This window comes from Ambystoma mexicanum, chromosome 8, assembly GCF_040938575.1.
Source record: "Ambystoma mexicanum isolate Mex_15411 chromosome 8, UKY_AmexF1_1, whole genome shotgun sequence".
In the NCBI taxonomy this organism is placed as follows: domain Eukaryota; kingdom Metazoa; phylum Chordata; class Amphibia; order Caudata; family Ambystomatidae; genus Ambystoma; species Ambystoma mexicanum.
The window spans coordinates 1,092,108,993-1,092,123,522 of record NC_090929.1 but is presented as its reverse complement, the minus strand read 5'-3'; the positions used below and the strand labels follow the sequence as shown (position 1 = coordinate 1,092,123,522).

The following is a 14,530-nucleotide window of genomic DNA, read 5'->3' as shown; positions in this document are numbered from 1 at the left end:
GTCCGCCAATTCTGAGAGCAAGAGGAAGGTGGTTCTGGGGGGCCTGTAGATGATCGTGAGAGTAAGAGAGAAAGTAGGCGAGACAGATGGCCTACAGACAAGGCTTTCAAAGGATGAGTAGGTTTGAGTGGTGATGATGGTGGCAGGAATCCACTTAGGGAAGATCAGTGCCACTCCACCACCAGGCGCTGAGGTTCTGGGACCGGAACTTGTACTCCTCTGGGAGAAGAGTGTCAAAAACAGTGACGGAGCTGGCCTTGAACCACGTCTCGGTGAGAGAAAGGATGTCGAGGTCTTCAAGGAGGAGACAGATGTCAGAGGATTGTTTGATAGCAGAGCGAGAATTGAGGGTAGCCAAGTAAAGCTGGTTGCCCCTTTTAAATGTTTTTCGAGGGGGGGATCACAGGGCTGGGGTGCCACCACTGGGGCGGATGGAGGGTTGGTAGGAGAGGGCGAGAAGTTGAAGACGTCTGTCAAGGAGGTTTGGCTGAGAGCCCTGGGCCATGGTAGTGCCATTGTGATACAAATTAATGGTGCACCTGGAAGATCCAAAGTGAACCAAGAGCACTTCCCATCTGATGCCACCAGTAATGGGTGAGGAAGAAAAAGGAGAGTGGACAGAAACCATATGAGTGGAGTCCATATGTCAGAAGAAGGAACAGCAAAGAGAATGCCAGTGATAGTCTGTCTGGAGGAAGCATTGATGTAAGTGTCTGAAATCAGCAGACCAGGGTTGGTGCTCAGGAGTACCTTTTATAAATGTCTTACTTCCAGACTTCGAGAGAAAAGGGGGTCAGGGGTGATGGACAAGCATTTAGAATAGATAGGAGAGCCAGAGAAAGAGGACAAAGAAAAAGGGGTAGGGGTGTCAGAGGATAGCAGGGGAGAGGGTTAGAAAGCACTGTGCACTATAGAATTTCACCAACAAATCAATGAGCCCACTAAAGATTTACATATTCTAAAAATTATTTAGCACATTAGAAATGCCCTTTGAGATGCGCAGGGCTGTGTTTCACTAGCTGCGGGTGGGGGGGGGGGTGCTGTACGGGCCAGCGCCCGCAGAAGAGTACATCTCCCAATGAGATCCTTATGCTTGCCTTGGCATTCGATAATGACTTGGTGGCTGTGCCTGCAATTGGTTGTGCAGTTGGTAGGGACGGGTATTAGCCACTGTGCTACATCTTCCACAACCAGATGAGTGTGCCTCTACATTCCTACTATTTGATTTGGAGAATTTTTTTTCTGGAGCGGATTGTGCATAAATCAACTGGCCGTAGCCACAGCCTAGTCACCGCTAATAAGCCGCCCTACCTTGGACCATCAGTAGGTTGGCCAGCCCTGGTTTGATAATAAGATAACAAGATAAATAAACATGGGTGTGCAGCAGAGGCAAAAGAAGAAGCCTACGCAAAGCGCAGGAAAAAACTATGACCGGGCACCCTGGAAGTGGCTGATAATAAGTCGCAGTCAATGATTAACTGGGTACTGCGTAGCCACAGGGCCTCCTGGTCACTAATGGGTGGTGAACTCTCCCACTTAAGCAAATCCGTTTGCCAGCGGAAGGCTTTCCATCGGAGGATGTGGCATTTGAGGATGTTGTGGTGGACTCTCCCCTGCTTTCTTACAGCTATTTAATCATGCAGCGCCAGAACTACAGATCCCCAGAGACTTACGCCTGCAAGAGCCGCTATCACCGGGTCCATTAATAGACGCCCTAAGCAAGTGATATTCTGTATTTACCGCCACTCTCCCCATGTGAGCCGACTAGGGTGAGTAATAGGCATTTTCATTTTATGTCTCTTCCTATGCAGGGGCTCACTTTGGCTTGACATTGCGTTCCACTGCCCTCTAGCCACCTGGCGCCCAACCCGAATAATGCTGAGCCGGTCTAATGATTATACATCTAGGACCTCCACTATTCGAGTGAGTACCATAACTTGGTGTTGCCCACTCTCTCTGATCATAAAAAAGTATCACAGGAGTTAAACTTCTTTATTTCCCTTTTACTATTCATTTGCTTTATCGCTTTAAACAATGTACTTTTCACAGAGACTTTCGAGTGGGTTACTTCCTTTCGTCGGACCACTCCATTATTTAGTATTGCCGGTTTCGCAGCTCTATTTTACTTCAAAGTTAATTGATAGGTCTGCCTTTCCTCGCGTCTCATTCACACGCGTGCAGCCTTCATTTGTGATAAAATGTTGCTACTTGAAACTTTAGCACACACAGCTCTTTCAGGTTGCTTGTCAACTCACCGGCTGTGTGCATCTTTCTTGCTTTTGGGATTCCTAGTTCACAAGTCAAGGTTAGTACCACACGCTTGGCCTCGCCTCCCCAACTCTGCTGTTACACTGGGAGGGTCGCTGGCTTCCTTGAAACACAATACAATCTTCATTTGTGGGATCTGTCTTCTCCACATGTCCCTCACGGCCTGTCGGATGAAACAACCTCCAGTAAGGAATTCTTGGGGTTCTCGACCTCCTGCTCTCATCCTTTGGTCCGTCGCTTTGCTCCAGTAGGGTTGCCTTTGGCCCGGAAACCTTGCTCGTACTCGTGTTCCACCTTCCTCAGTGTGTGTCTTTGGGTTCTGCCTTTTATTCGTGGGAGGAGAGCGAATTGATATCAGGTGTATGCACTTAGAGGCAAGTGCCTGACTTTGCCTGACCCGATTAGCAGGACATGTCCAGTACGATGTGTGAAAGTTAATGTTATTATTCTCAGTCACCCTCTTCCTCTGCCCAGTGTTTGTGTATAAAGGGGAGGGGGAGTTGGTACCTCTGAGCATCCTAAAACATAGAATGAGTTGGATAAACAAAATGGGGGGGAATAGCGTGTTTCACCATTGGCTGCCTCACCTCCACTCCCCAAAGACCCCTCACCCACGTGATCCTCCAGCACTGGTCCACCGCAGGGTCTGGATCCATAGGCGATGGCTGTTCCCTGGCCAACTGAGAGAGATCAATCCCCGGGCACCAGTGGTTGAGACACTCTAGTTTCTCACAAGTTGGAGAACAATCTCTGTCTGGTGAACCATCTTAATCATCTGAATACCTACTGGAAATTAAGTCTATAATGTGGTCTTTTCATGATAGCAGGGCAACGGATGCAGAAAGATTGGATAAATGCTTGAATATTATGAGCCCCCTGTCCTCTATTTTGGTCCAAATTATTTCTGGTGATCAATATTCTCCGATTGTGAACTCCTGTGGGGTCTCTGGTGTGCCTGTTGCAGCTCTAACAGGTAAAACTGTAGCTGCTTGTGCCGAAAGTAGGACCCCCACAGGCCTTTGGAGCAGGGCAGCTTAGTTGGTATTTCTGGTGCAGACGGGCCCTATCGTACAGTGGTCCCCTCTTCTGTTCTACCAATTTAGCAAACCGCTGCAGTGGGCCGACTGCTCATAAGCCAAAAGATGTTAGATCTGTAACATGAAATGTTGTAGTTGCCTCTGGGAATTTTGAGGCACGGGTGACCTTGCAGCAGGGTGGAAGTATGGATGCCTTTCGTAACGTGTCTTCCTGTGCTACTGCTACTGCTGATGCAGAGGCCAGATGTGTCGGGTGTGTACCGGCTATCAGCGATTCACCAAATCCTTGTAAAGAAAATGTGTGTCTACCTACTAAAGATACCCTGAGTATATACCCAGTATTTGGGGGTTAGACCAAGCTGAAATATCGTAGGATGCCGTGAGTCAGGCCTGTTAATGCAGTAGACATAACGAAAAAAGAATTAAAAGTCACAGATCCTCTAGAAGGCTGGCGGGAGCAACATCTGATATGCTGCTTTAAGGGCTTAGCTCACAGAAATATAAATTCATACAGAAGAGCATTGGGTAAAGCCCTAGTAAAAATTCTAGGGGGTAGTGATATTTCCTCATCACCTCTTCCCAGTCGTATCTTGTCTGGCCACTCCAAACCCCTCCCCACCCGTTTTAATACCCTACACCACCACATACATATATATATATATTAATTTTTTAAATCAGCGTTTTTTTTCGCTGTTTTGGTTATTGTTGATATTTATTCTATTTATTCGATAATATCAATGGATACTGAGATGCTCTGACCCAGAGAGGCACTGAGGCAGAGTTTTGGGGAAGAAAAAGGGTACTGATATAAACAATGCCTCATAGATGTATCCAGATTGGAGCTTGAGCTAACATTCAGTGCGAAGTGTGTGGGTGACATCAGTCTATCGAAACATGTTTTAGGGAGGGTATATGTCCATATGCCACTTGTTCCCCCGGAAAGTGGTCTTTAGACTGAGGACGGAGATTCCTGAAAGAAAATGGCACAGTCTGTCTGCAGATTCTCACCACAACGAACATAGTGATATTGTTGAGGGGTGGGGGGACCGAAAGTGAAAAATGGTATGCTGAGTTTGGTTAATTGGAATATGGCAGAGGTTCTCAGTAAGATGGGGGATCCTGTGTGGGAACTATGGTTAGAAGGCTTTGATGTGATTCATCTCCAAGAGACCTGGCTGAAAGAGCATAGCTGTCTATATGTAAGTTTCCCAGATCTTTGGGTTATGTCTTCTGTAGCTTTACAGCGTGGCTCAGGGCACCCAACTAAAGGCAATGCAACCTTGGTGTGCAAGTCTCGCTGTTTGCTCTCAAAAGTGGTTGTAAATGTTATGAACCAGGGAATTGTAACTTTTTCCCGGTCGAACCAGGTACGCAACTTACAGTTGTTAATATATATTTGCAGCCTAAAGAGAATGTCACAAATTTCTTTGCAGCAAATGGTTGATAAAGTTGGTGTCTGCATCTTCTACTGGGATGCTTACCGTTATGGAGATTTTAATCTCAGCTGGATCAATGTAAATAAGCCTTCTCTGGGTGCAAAGAGCTAGAAGTATAGTGCGGCATCCCAGAGCGCAGCGAATGTTTATTTTTCTTTTTGTATATGGTTGTAAACCTTTACAAAACACAATACAATCGATACCCAAAGTATGAAAAAGGCAAGATAAAAAAGAAAGATGCAATAAAAAGAATACTCAAATAAGTTTACATGACTCGTGTCCCTCACAATAATTAAGACTCCTTAGCCATGAAAACCTAAAATTTACCAAAAAAGTTTTACTCTTACTCATTTTAAAACAATAAAAATAATAAAAATGACTCCGTGAATTGCACAAAGATGAGTCTAGCTGGATGGTCTCACCCATTAACAACACGCCCTCAGTAGAATGACCAAGATGGCCTAAAGGAACACAAGACACAGCTGCATAAACAAATAAAATCAAAAAAGAAGTAATAACCTTTATAATAAACAGCTGCACAGTTGTAATAAATCACTGGATGATATTAGATCTTTTCAGGACCTGGACCAATGCTATTGTCAATGCACTATCATGGCCAGAAATCGCTCTATCCTAGAACATGTTGGGCAAAAACCTGGCATTGTTAACTCCAAATGGGGCAAACACTAATGACCTCACTGCCCAGGTACCTTCACACTCCATTAGTAGATGGTGTAATGATTGATTGGATGGAACTTTACAAACACTACACAATGCGAGATCTCCCATCCCCCTTTTGGACAAAACTTCCCCCGTAGGAACAATATTCAAATGCATTCTCAGAAAGTTCTGTCTAAATTTCCAATCTGAGAACTTTAGCAAATATCTCGGTATAATACCAACATCAACCTTCTGGAATGAGTTAACGGGAGAGATAGCACGCATACTGTCAATTGTTTCAATCCAGTCCATTTCCTCCAGTGCCTTCTTAGCCTTCAAAGGGTTCTGGATCAAGATCTCAATATTAGTATTCTCATTGGCAAGTGCACACCCCACCATTTCTTCTAGAGATGACAACATCTTTGATATTTTGCTTTCTAAATTACATCTGTCTGCATACAATGTTCAATCCTGGGAGGTAATGATCAACCGGAGCAAAGAGCATAATTTCCAAACTACATGTGCCTTCAGCGATCTTAAGCCCAGCTCGAATCTCAGACTAGAAATGGGCAGGCACAATGGCTTACATGGGTCTTTCTTCCACACAAGTCTCTCCATTAATTGCCAGTCCAGATTCCATAGAAGTGGCTTGGCCTCTAAGCCGTAAAGGAGCACTGGGACAACTTTCACAGTATAGAACCTGATTACAGGAAGGATGGAAAATGTGCAATACTTCATCAGGATCTTTATCAGCTGAGGTACCAATAGCATGATTTTACTCCTTAAATCACACTCCAGTTTGCACTTGGAAGGCAAAGCATACACGTTATACCCCATATACTAACCCAGATAAACCACTTCATCTACTCTTGGGATTACCTGGTCCGCCAGTTTCCACTGAGAATAGACCACCCTTTTTTGTGGGTGCCTGAAAGCAAGTATTCTGGACTTAGTGGGGTTTATTGAGTCTGTTCTCCGTTGCATACTCATTCAGCTTGTCCAAAAGATGCTGGAGCCCTACCGCAGTTTTATCCAACAGGACGACGTCATCGGCATAGGCCAGCCAGTGAATTCTACCACCATCAATCACTTGACTGGCCACAGCCGATGAACTCAAAAAGTCACCCATATCCGGCAGGTAGAGATTGAAAAATACGGGTGCAACCCTGGCGCACTCCTCTTTCCACCTTGATGATGAATGTTTATTAAAGGGTGATTTGCGAGGGCACATGTTGGATCTATTCATGAAACAAATCTCTGTAGCAGAGCTTAACTGTAGAAGCTCAGGGGATAATCCCCCAAATAGGACTTTTGGGCTCCAGAGAGTCACTGTTGGACTGCTGCCTAGTTGACTGTTTTTCATACTCTTATGTTAATGATTTCCAAGTATGTATAAGCCATGAAAGTGATCATAACCCTATTATGCTTGTGTGGAAGGCCAGGGTTACAACAAACTCTGTCATTAATGTGCCAAAAGGGGTAATAATGCCATCTGTAACATTGACCAGAATAGCTCTGGAGTAAATGGTGGGCAGGGAAGATTTCCCAAAGGCAAATGGAATCTCGCCAAGATCACCATGGTTTGATGCGTAAGGGCAAAAAGGAAAAAAGTTTGATGGGGAAATTGTGGGAGCTAAAATCCAGTTATAAAAATGTTAAAAAGTAAGAAACCAGCCTATATTGAATCCCAGTGGGATCGATTAGACAGAATGGTTAAGGAGAATAAAATCAAGCGGTTTTGGGCCAATGCGGCCCATGACTTCAGTCAAAACGAAGGAAATGATGGCGAGCAGATTTCTCCAAAGTCCTGGACCTTGCATTATAAACAGATTATGTTTAAATCCTCTGCAGTTGTGCCACAATCTATATGGAAGAATCGATTTTTTTCTGGCACAGTTGTGTTTAATTTAGAGGAGGTGCGGAAGGCAATTAATGCACTGAAAGAGGGTAAAGCCCCCTAACCCAACGATATTAGGCAGTTTGATTGGTGGGCTCCTATTCTATGGAGTGTTTTAATGAGATTGCCCTTACGCCGTCGTTTCCAGTATCTTGGGCCAAGGGTGTAATTATCCCTGTGTTTATGTTAGGCAGAAACCTGTGCAGTTCCCTTAGGGACCACTGCAAAAGATTTAAGACTACAAGTGTTTGGCAGTAAATCCACTTGGTAGCAGTCTGTACCACACAGATTCACTTGGTAGCTGTGGCTGAGCAGTCAGACATCCCTCAAGAAGAGTTAGGCAGTATATAGAGTATACACAATAGGTACAGAGATACAGTAGCAGAAGCAAACACTGACCAGAGCTTTGGTGTAAAAGTATATAATTATTTATTTAAAGACACACTTGTAAATTACACTAGCATAAAGAGAAAAGTAAATTCAGCACACAGTCACTGTTATATATATATATACAACCCTAATTACTTATTAGACAAGTCTTAGTGAGAAACACCACTTATTTTCAGACAGAAGTGAGAGCTTAACATAAGAAAGGAGGGAAAGAGGCAGAGTTATGGAAGCACACAAATTTCAATACTTTTAAAAGAACCACAGTAAGGCAGGATCGGCAGAGTTCTACTGGAGAGCAAGGAAGTCAATTGCAAGGCCCAGCTCTCGGAGAGAGCAAGCAGGAGGGGTCCAGGTTCACACAGCGGGGTTATGCCCAAAGAGTCTTGTAGATAGATCGCACACAAAGAATGAAATTAAAGTCAGGAAAAGTTAGCTAGGTTGTCCCAGGCCAGCCCAGGTTAGAAAGTCGAGGCTTTACTGTCACCCCGAACGATCTGTCGCAAGGGAAGCCAGGCGGGACACAGTACCTTAAGTGTGAAGGAAGCTCCAGCGGGGGCAGTTGTTCCTGGCAGCGGGTGCAAGTCGGGGTTTCGTCCAGAGGAAGAGGAGGTCTCGCCGTGGAGGAAAGATGAAGGTCGTTGCACTGCCAGGTTAGAAACCAGCCGCGGAGTTCTTTCGGTTAAAAGGTACAACCCTTCTCTTTGTGGTAGTGGTAAGCCGTGGTATTCTGGTTGCCGGGGTGCTTGGCACAGGCAAGGCGGCCACGAGATGCTCCAGGAAGGTGAAAAGAAGGCAAAACTGGTTATCCCCACCAGTCAAACGAAGAAGACTCTCCGGACTGGAGATCTCCTCCGTCGTCGGGAAAAGTGGTGAGACTGTTCAGCAGGGCTCCACCGGTGGTGTCGTCGTTGCAGGTCGGCTCAGCTTAGCTTCTCCCTCCTCGGATTCTTGGGTCCTGTGGCGACTTCTGAAGTTCAGTCCCCAAAGCCCTGCTTTTATGCAGCAAACCCCCATTCATTCAGCCTAGCTGTCAATCAAACATGCTAAGTGGTGAGCCGGCCGGCTCACCACTTGGGCCAATCACACAAGAGTGCGACTTGAGTTGCCAAGGCAACTCGGTCCAGGGTGCCTAAACCCCCTCCCACATCCCCTGTGGTACCCAGACAGAGTGGCACCACTTTTGGAGGCTTCTGTGGAGAAGCCCGCCAAAAAGTGGAACAAAGGGCTCGACTTGGGTTGGAGTCACAGAAGAGAACACAAACGCCATTTTAGAATCGAGTTCTGGCAAAAAAATACCAACCGGTGAATTAATATTAAATAAACCGGCGGTATGTTCGAGGCTATAAGAATTAAATAATTAAAGTTGGTAGCCTCGAACAATGGGAAAATCCTATAGAGATATATTCGCGGTTGAATATAAAAAGTAGTATCCACTGCCACCAGCCAAAACTCGATCAGGGGGGACGGAGACGTGCCCCCTCGAACAACAGACCCCGGGGCAATCGAATTGCCCCAACCAGTACGTCCACAATATGATGGTTTGTACTACTTGGTTTCTGTTCATAATTTGGGACTAGTAAAGCCAATGGTGACTTTACATGCCCTGGGAGACAGTAGTCAGTCCCGGGGTATGGAGTTTGTTTGGGGGTCGCCAAGACACCCCTGGGTTACGGCACGGAGGGTGCTGTGTAACCCACATCAAAAACACATGAGACCCCATGGAGTAAAAGTCCCCATAGCCCATAAAACACATGGAAAGACAAAGTAACACCAAAAATCATGTCTCAGAGAGTGAGTAAAAGAGTCTCACTCTTAGCAGGAGAAAAATATAAACCCCAAAAATCCAGCAAAGCTGCTGGGGGACCTCACTAGGTTTGGGAAAGTAGCCTTTACAGAGAATTCTCCCCGACAGTTTTTTTTAAAAAAAAAAAGCTCACATAACGACCCCCACTGTTATCGCTCAATATCCCTTCTGGATACGGCTGATAAGCTTTTTGTAAATTGCCTCGCGCGAAGACTGGCGGATTGGCCAAGGTCAAATAATATGCTAGCAGGCCGGGTTCAGGAGTGGTTACGGAACAATCGATCATTGCTTTGTTTTAAACATAATATTCGAGAAATATTTGGGAATCCGGAGGAGTAAGGTATTTGCCGCCTTTTTGGACCTGGGAAAGGCCTTTGACTCACTTGATTGATCTACCGTTTGGAATAAATTGTACAAGCTTGGAGTGCCAAGATAATTATATGCTGCAACTCCAAAACATCGGCATTTGTACGCAGCAGCAGCACTGGCGAACAAATTAATTTTAATACTAAATGGGTGTGAGGCAAGGCTGGCCCTTGGCTCCCCTGCTTTTTATAATCTTTTATCAGATTTGTATCCTATTTCCCATCAGGCCTTATTGTTTCCACTAATAATAAATGGATGCAGCTATCCTGCTCTTTTGTACACGGACTATGCAGCTCTATTGGACCTCACACCAAAAGGGCTAGGTCTTAGCTTGAGTTATGCTGCAGGCTGCTTTGAAATCAATGGTCTGCCCTTGAATCTTATCTAAATCCAAATTGTTACATTTGGTCCTAAAAAATGTAACCATGTGTAGACAGTCAGCAATGTGACGGTAGAGTTTGTCCTAGAACTACTTGGTGCACTCATGCGAGGTTGGCAGCAAACAAGCCACAAAATGAGATTAGTGGGTTTGGCCCGTTTCTACTATAAATATGGAGGACACGTGTTGGATAAATGCGCTGAGATCCTTCAGTCTAAGATGAATGCTGCAGTTCTATATGGCTGTGCAATGTGGTGGCACTTGGAGCTTAAGGCTTTAGATCACATTCAATACAGCTTCCTTCACAAGGTTTCTGTGTTCGGTCCTAGCACTCCCGGGAAAGCGTTAAGAGTGGACTATGCAGAAAAAATCTTCAGTGGAATCTCAGTAAACCCGAACATGAAAAATGTATTAGGGGAAATGTTGCCTTTGTTTCGTCAGGTAAAATACCCCTGGATAAAAAAAAGGCATACATTTAAGTAACCAATGTGATCTGGACTATAGACAATTGTCCAGTGGGGCAGCACATCTGTCGATTTTAAAAGAACAGGCTTGCCATCTTAACCATTCTAGAATGCTTCGCTATAGTGCAAAGCTACAGCCATTGGAACATCTAATTGCTGCTCGACAGGCACTGCTTGCGAATAATGTGCTTATGCAAATACGGTCTCCTGAACACCGCAGGATCATTTTAATGGTGCAACTGGATGTATTGCCTCTGAGGGCCCGCATGAGTTGGTTTGCAAAAACTAAGCTGTGTCTCTGCGGTTAAGGAGATACTGAAAGCCTGCTCCGTTTTATGCTGATTTGCACAAATGTGATCGCTATTCAGCAAGCATGGTCAAAGGATAATTTTATGAATTGGAACTACAGAGACAATAATGTTTATTTCATGTGCTAGCATTATAAATGTTTTAAGGGATATATGCGAATTTGTGAAAGCAGCATTTTTAAAGATTAGTAGACTGCTCTAATGTTACATGGACATTTTGTACATTTTTGTATCTTGTTTTACACATTGGCTATCGTGATTTTTAAAATATAATTTCAATGTTGTATTATTTCATTGTATTGTATTGTTAATGGCGTTGCCAAATAATATATATATTCTCTCAGTCTAATGGTCTCTTCTGTGGACAGCACTTGACAAAATGGGTTATACATTAGTGGTTTCAGCAGCATCTATCAGGGTGAACTTATATTGGGAAGATTTCACAGCTGTTCACTTTGTAATTAGACTGGAGGAATCTTCTCTCACATACTGCAGTCCTCAGTGCCCTGTCATACAACAGTACTGGGGCGTGGTACTGAAAGTCACTTAGTTGTGGGGTGAACCATAGAACTCAATCCTAAATTGGTAGCACTCGCATTATGTATGATTGAAAAGGGAAATAGTAGCTCTGTAGAGGCACGCCAGAGACACCCATAGTGACCAAGTGGCAGGATAGATAGTTTGTGGATAGGTTCATACAGTTTGAGAAACATATTTATAAGAACATTAACTATCTACGCGTGTTTGACAAGGTATGAGTAAGTGGACACATCGGGTATGACCCAGATAGGACATTCATTGCTAAAGAATGAGGCAGTCTAGGGGAACATATGTTCTGATTAACTGTATTGGATATGCCAGAGTGGTTTATACAGTCTGGGGTATGTTTCTGCATCTGAAGATGGAATTTCTCCTAATTAACTGGATTTTAATGCTGCATCTTTGAGTAACTATATATCCATCTGTTCTACTTTTCAGGTGATTAATTGAAAATACAGGGGCTTCTGATGTGATGATGGGCATTCTAAAGCAATTGTTATTTTTCTCTTTTTCATTACAGATCCAAACACCCAGATCCTGTATGCCTGTGACTCTTGTGGGGAGAAGTTTCTGGATGCCAATAGCCTGGCACAGCATGTGCGAATTCACACAGCACAGGCACTGGTTATGTTTCAAGCAGACACAGACTTTTACCAGCAGTACGGCTCCTCCACCACCTGGCAGGCAGAGCAGGTCATCCAGTCCGGGGAGCTGCTGTTCCGAGCCCGGGATGTATCTCAAGAACAGCCAAGCACTGTGATCTCTGAGGAGTCTCAGATCATCGAATGTCACATCCCCTCGAGCTGATGACCGAGCCAGAAGGAAACTTTTGAATCAAACAGGAGTGGCATTCTTCAAGTTGTCTCGACTACTAAGAATACGGAAATCTCCTCCCCAGTGCTCCACACCAGACGCACAATGCACTTCTGTGGAGCTCAGACGTTCCTTCAAAGCCTTAGCAGCTTTATGAACCATTTATTTAAAACAAAGCAACACAGACTGCCTAAATTATGTAAAAAAAGTGCACTCGCCTGGTGCATTGTGAGGAATCACTTCTAGGTTTGATGATCAGTCGATCAAATAAATCTGAATATTTTCTATTTAAAGATATTGCAGCATATGGCACTGACTTTGGGGCTGGGTGATGCCTTGGGCCTTTTTCCCCAAAGAGTTTCAGAGGAAAGGTAACATGGCTACTTTATACAGGTAGGTTCTACCTATGCATTTTGGCGCTCGGCTACCTGCATCATGGGACATTTGGCATGGGCTTTTCAGTTTTAGGTTACAAATTAATTTCAGATTTAATGAAGCCTAATTTCTCTGGGTTAGGATAAGAGTTAGATTAAATATTGGAATTCATGCGAGTCCTGAAGCACACTGGGCTCTTTAATACGGACATGTCGGGGCCATTTGCTACATTCAGCCTAGCTGAGGTTGGCAAGTTCGCACTTCATGTGCTTATTTAATTTGAGTCTGGCAGAAAAGAGTACAGCAATCTGAAGACAGAGCTAATAGAGTGGAAAGAAAGGTTTTGTAACGTTCCTTGAAGAACTAACAGACTTTGCAACTGCATCCCGTTGTGTAATTACACAAGCTTTTTATCACTCTCACCGCTTGTCTGCTTTTTCTACTGCGAGTCTCCCTCTAGCTCGGATCCAAGCTTAACAATTGTCATTTCAAACTATATATTGCAGACTGATCTGTATTTCAGCAATTGTGTGCTTGGGTAACAAAGGCATTGTGATTATTATTATTTTTGTAATACTTTATTTTTCATTTTGCAACAACAACCAAAAAAAACACGGAATCCGACCCAGCCCTCGACCCACCTTGAGCATGACACAAATTATATCGGCAATGCACATGATAGATAAATCGGTTTCGGCCCTACACATTAAACTTATTTGGCCGCTGTGATCACATACTGTACATATGGTGCCCACACCTCAGGCATGTAGCAGCAAAGTCCGAATAAATGCTGTCTCCATGTCGGCGCAGTATGCCACATCTTGCTGCCATCCGTGCACACACACTAGGCTGATGGCCCTTCCCCCATGCCATGGCCACCCTTCTGTGAGCCGCCACCAAGAGCAAGCCCGCCAAGCGTCTACTCGCCCGTGGCAGGGACCTGGTGCATCCCAGGAGTGCCGCCATGGGATCTTGCCCCAATTATTCCCCAATAATCAACAAGACATTTGCCAAGACATTCATCTGGAAACGGGAAACCTCTGTGCACTCCCAAGACAAATGAAAAAAAACCCTGCCGGGCCAATCCTGCATCTGGGGCATGAGTCTGGCATAGAAGGAAAGTGTCTGTGAAGCCTGGCCAGAGTACGGTAGACCTGGTGTAGGAAGCTGAAGTGTATTAGTTTAAATTTGGAATCCAGGGACCGTTTCTGGGTTTGACCCAATCCTCATCTGAAATGCCCCTGCCAAGATCCCTTCCCACCTCTGTCTCGGTACCTCCCCCTCCCACGGAATGTCTGCCATGAGACTGCTATATATTCGCAATACCAGGCAGCCCTCGCCCCGTGACTTATTCACCCTTTGCAAAAGTGCCCACTTAGGCGGTGTACGAGGAAATGAGGGGAACAGTGCCTTGAACGCATGCCGTACCTGGAAGCATAAAAAGATGTCCAAAGCAGTACCTGCCCACCTGTCTTTAGCCTCCTGCAAAGAAAGGAACACCCCATCAATGAAGAAGTCCCCAAAGGTGACAATACCCAACTTTTCCACCCACCGGAAGTAAGTGCTTTCTCCCGTTATGGCTAGCTCTGCCACGTGTTGGGCTGGAAGAAGGGGTGAATACAGGGTGCTGACACCCACCTTAGCTGCAATCTTCCTCCAAATTGCGCAAGTGATCTTAACAATGTTTAGGGAGCCAGGAAACACCCCCTAAACTCCAAGAACCACTGAGGGCAACAGATCAGGGGCGGCAAGTGCTCTCTCCACTTGCGCATGGGGCCACACGAAGTGGGTGG

The 14,530-nt window shown here is 44.9% G+C and overlaps 1 protein-coding gene across 4 annotated transcripts in view; it reads left to right on the top strand.

Annotated features, from left to right (window-relative positions):
- The window catches only part of ZBTB17 (zinc finger and BTB domain containing 17), a 938,938-nt gene extending 925,779 nt beyond the window's left edge, over positions 1-13,159 (top strand). For 2 of the 4 annotated variants that reach the window (XM_069611092.1, XM_069611093.1), the window contains exon 15: positions 12,070-12,655. In XM_069611092.1, coding sequence (XP_069467193.1) covers positions 12,070-12,356 — 287 coding nt within the window. In that variant the 3' untranslated portion in view covers positions 12,357-12,655. Of the gene's footprint in view, positions 1-12,069 lie in introns of all 4 variants that reach the window. The other 2 variants (XM_069611094.1, XM_069611095.1) reach the window with 2 other exon arrangements.
- Positions 13,160-14,530: the final 1,371 nt, after the last annotated feature.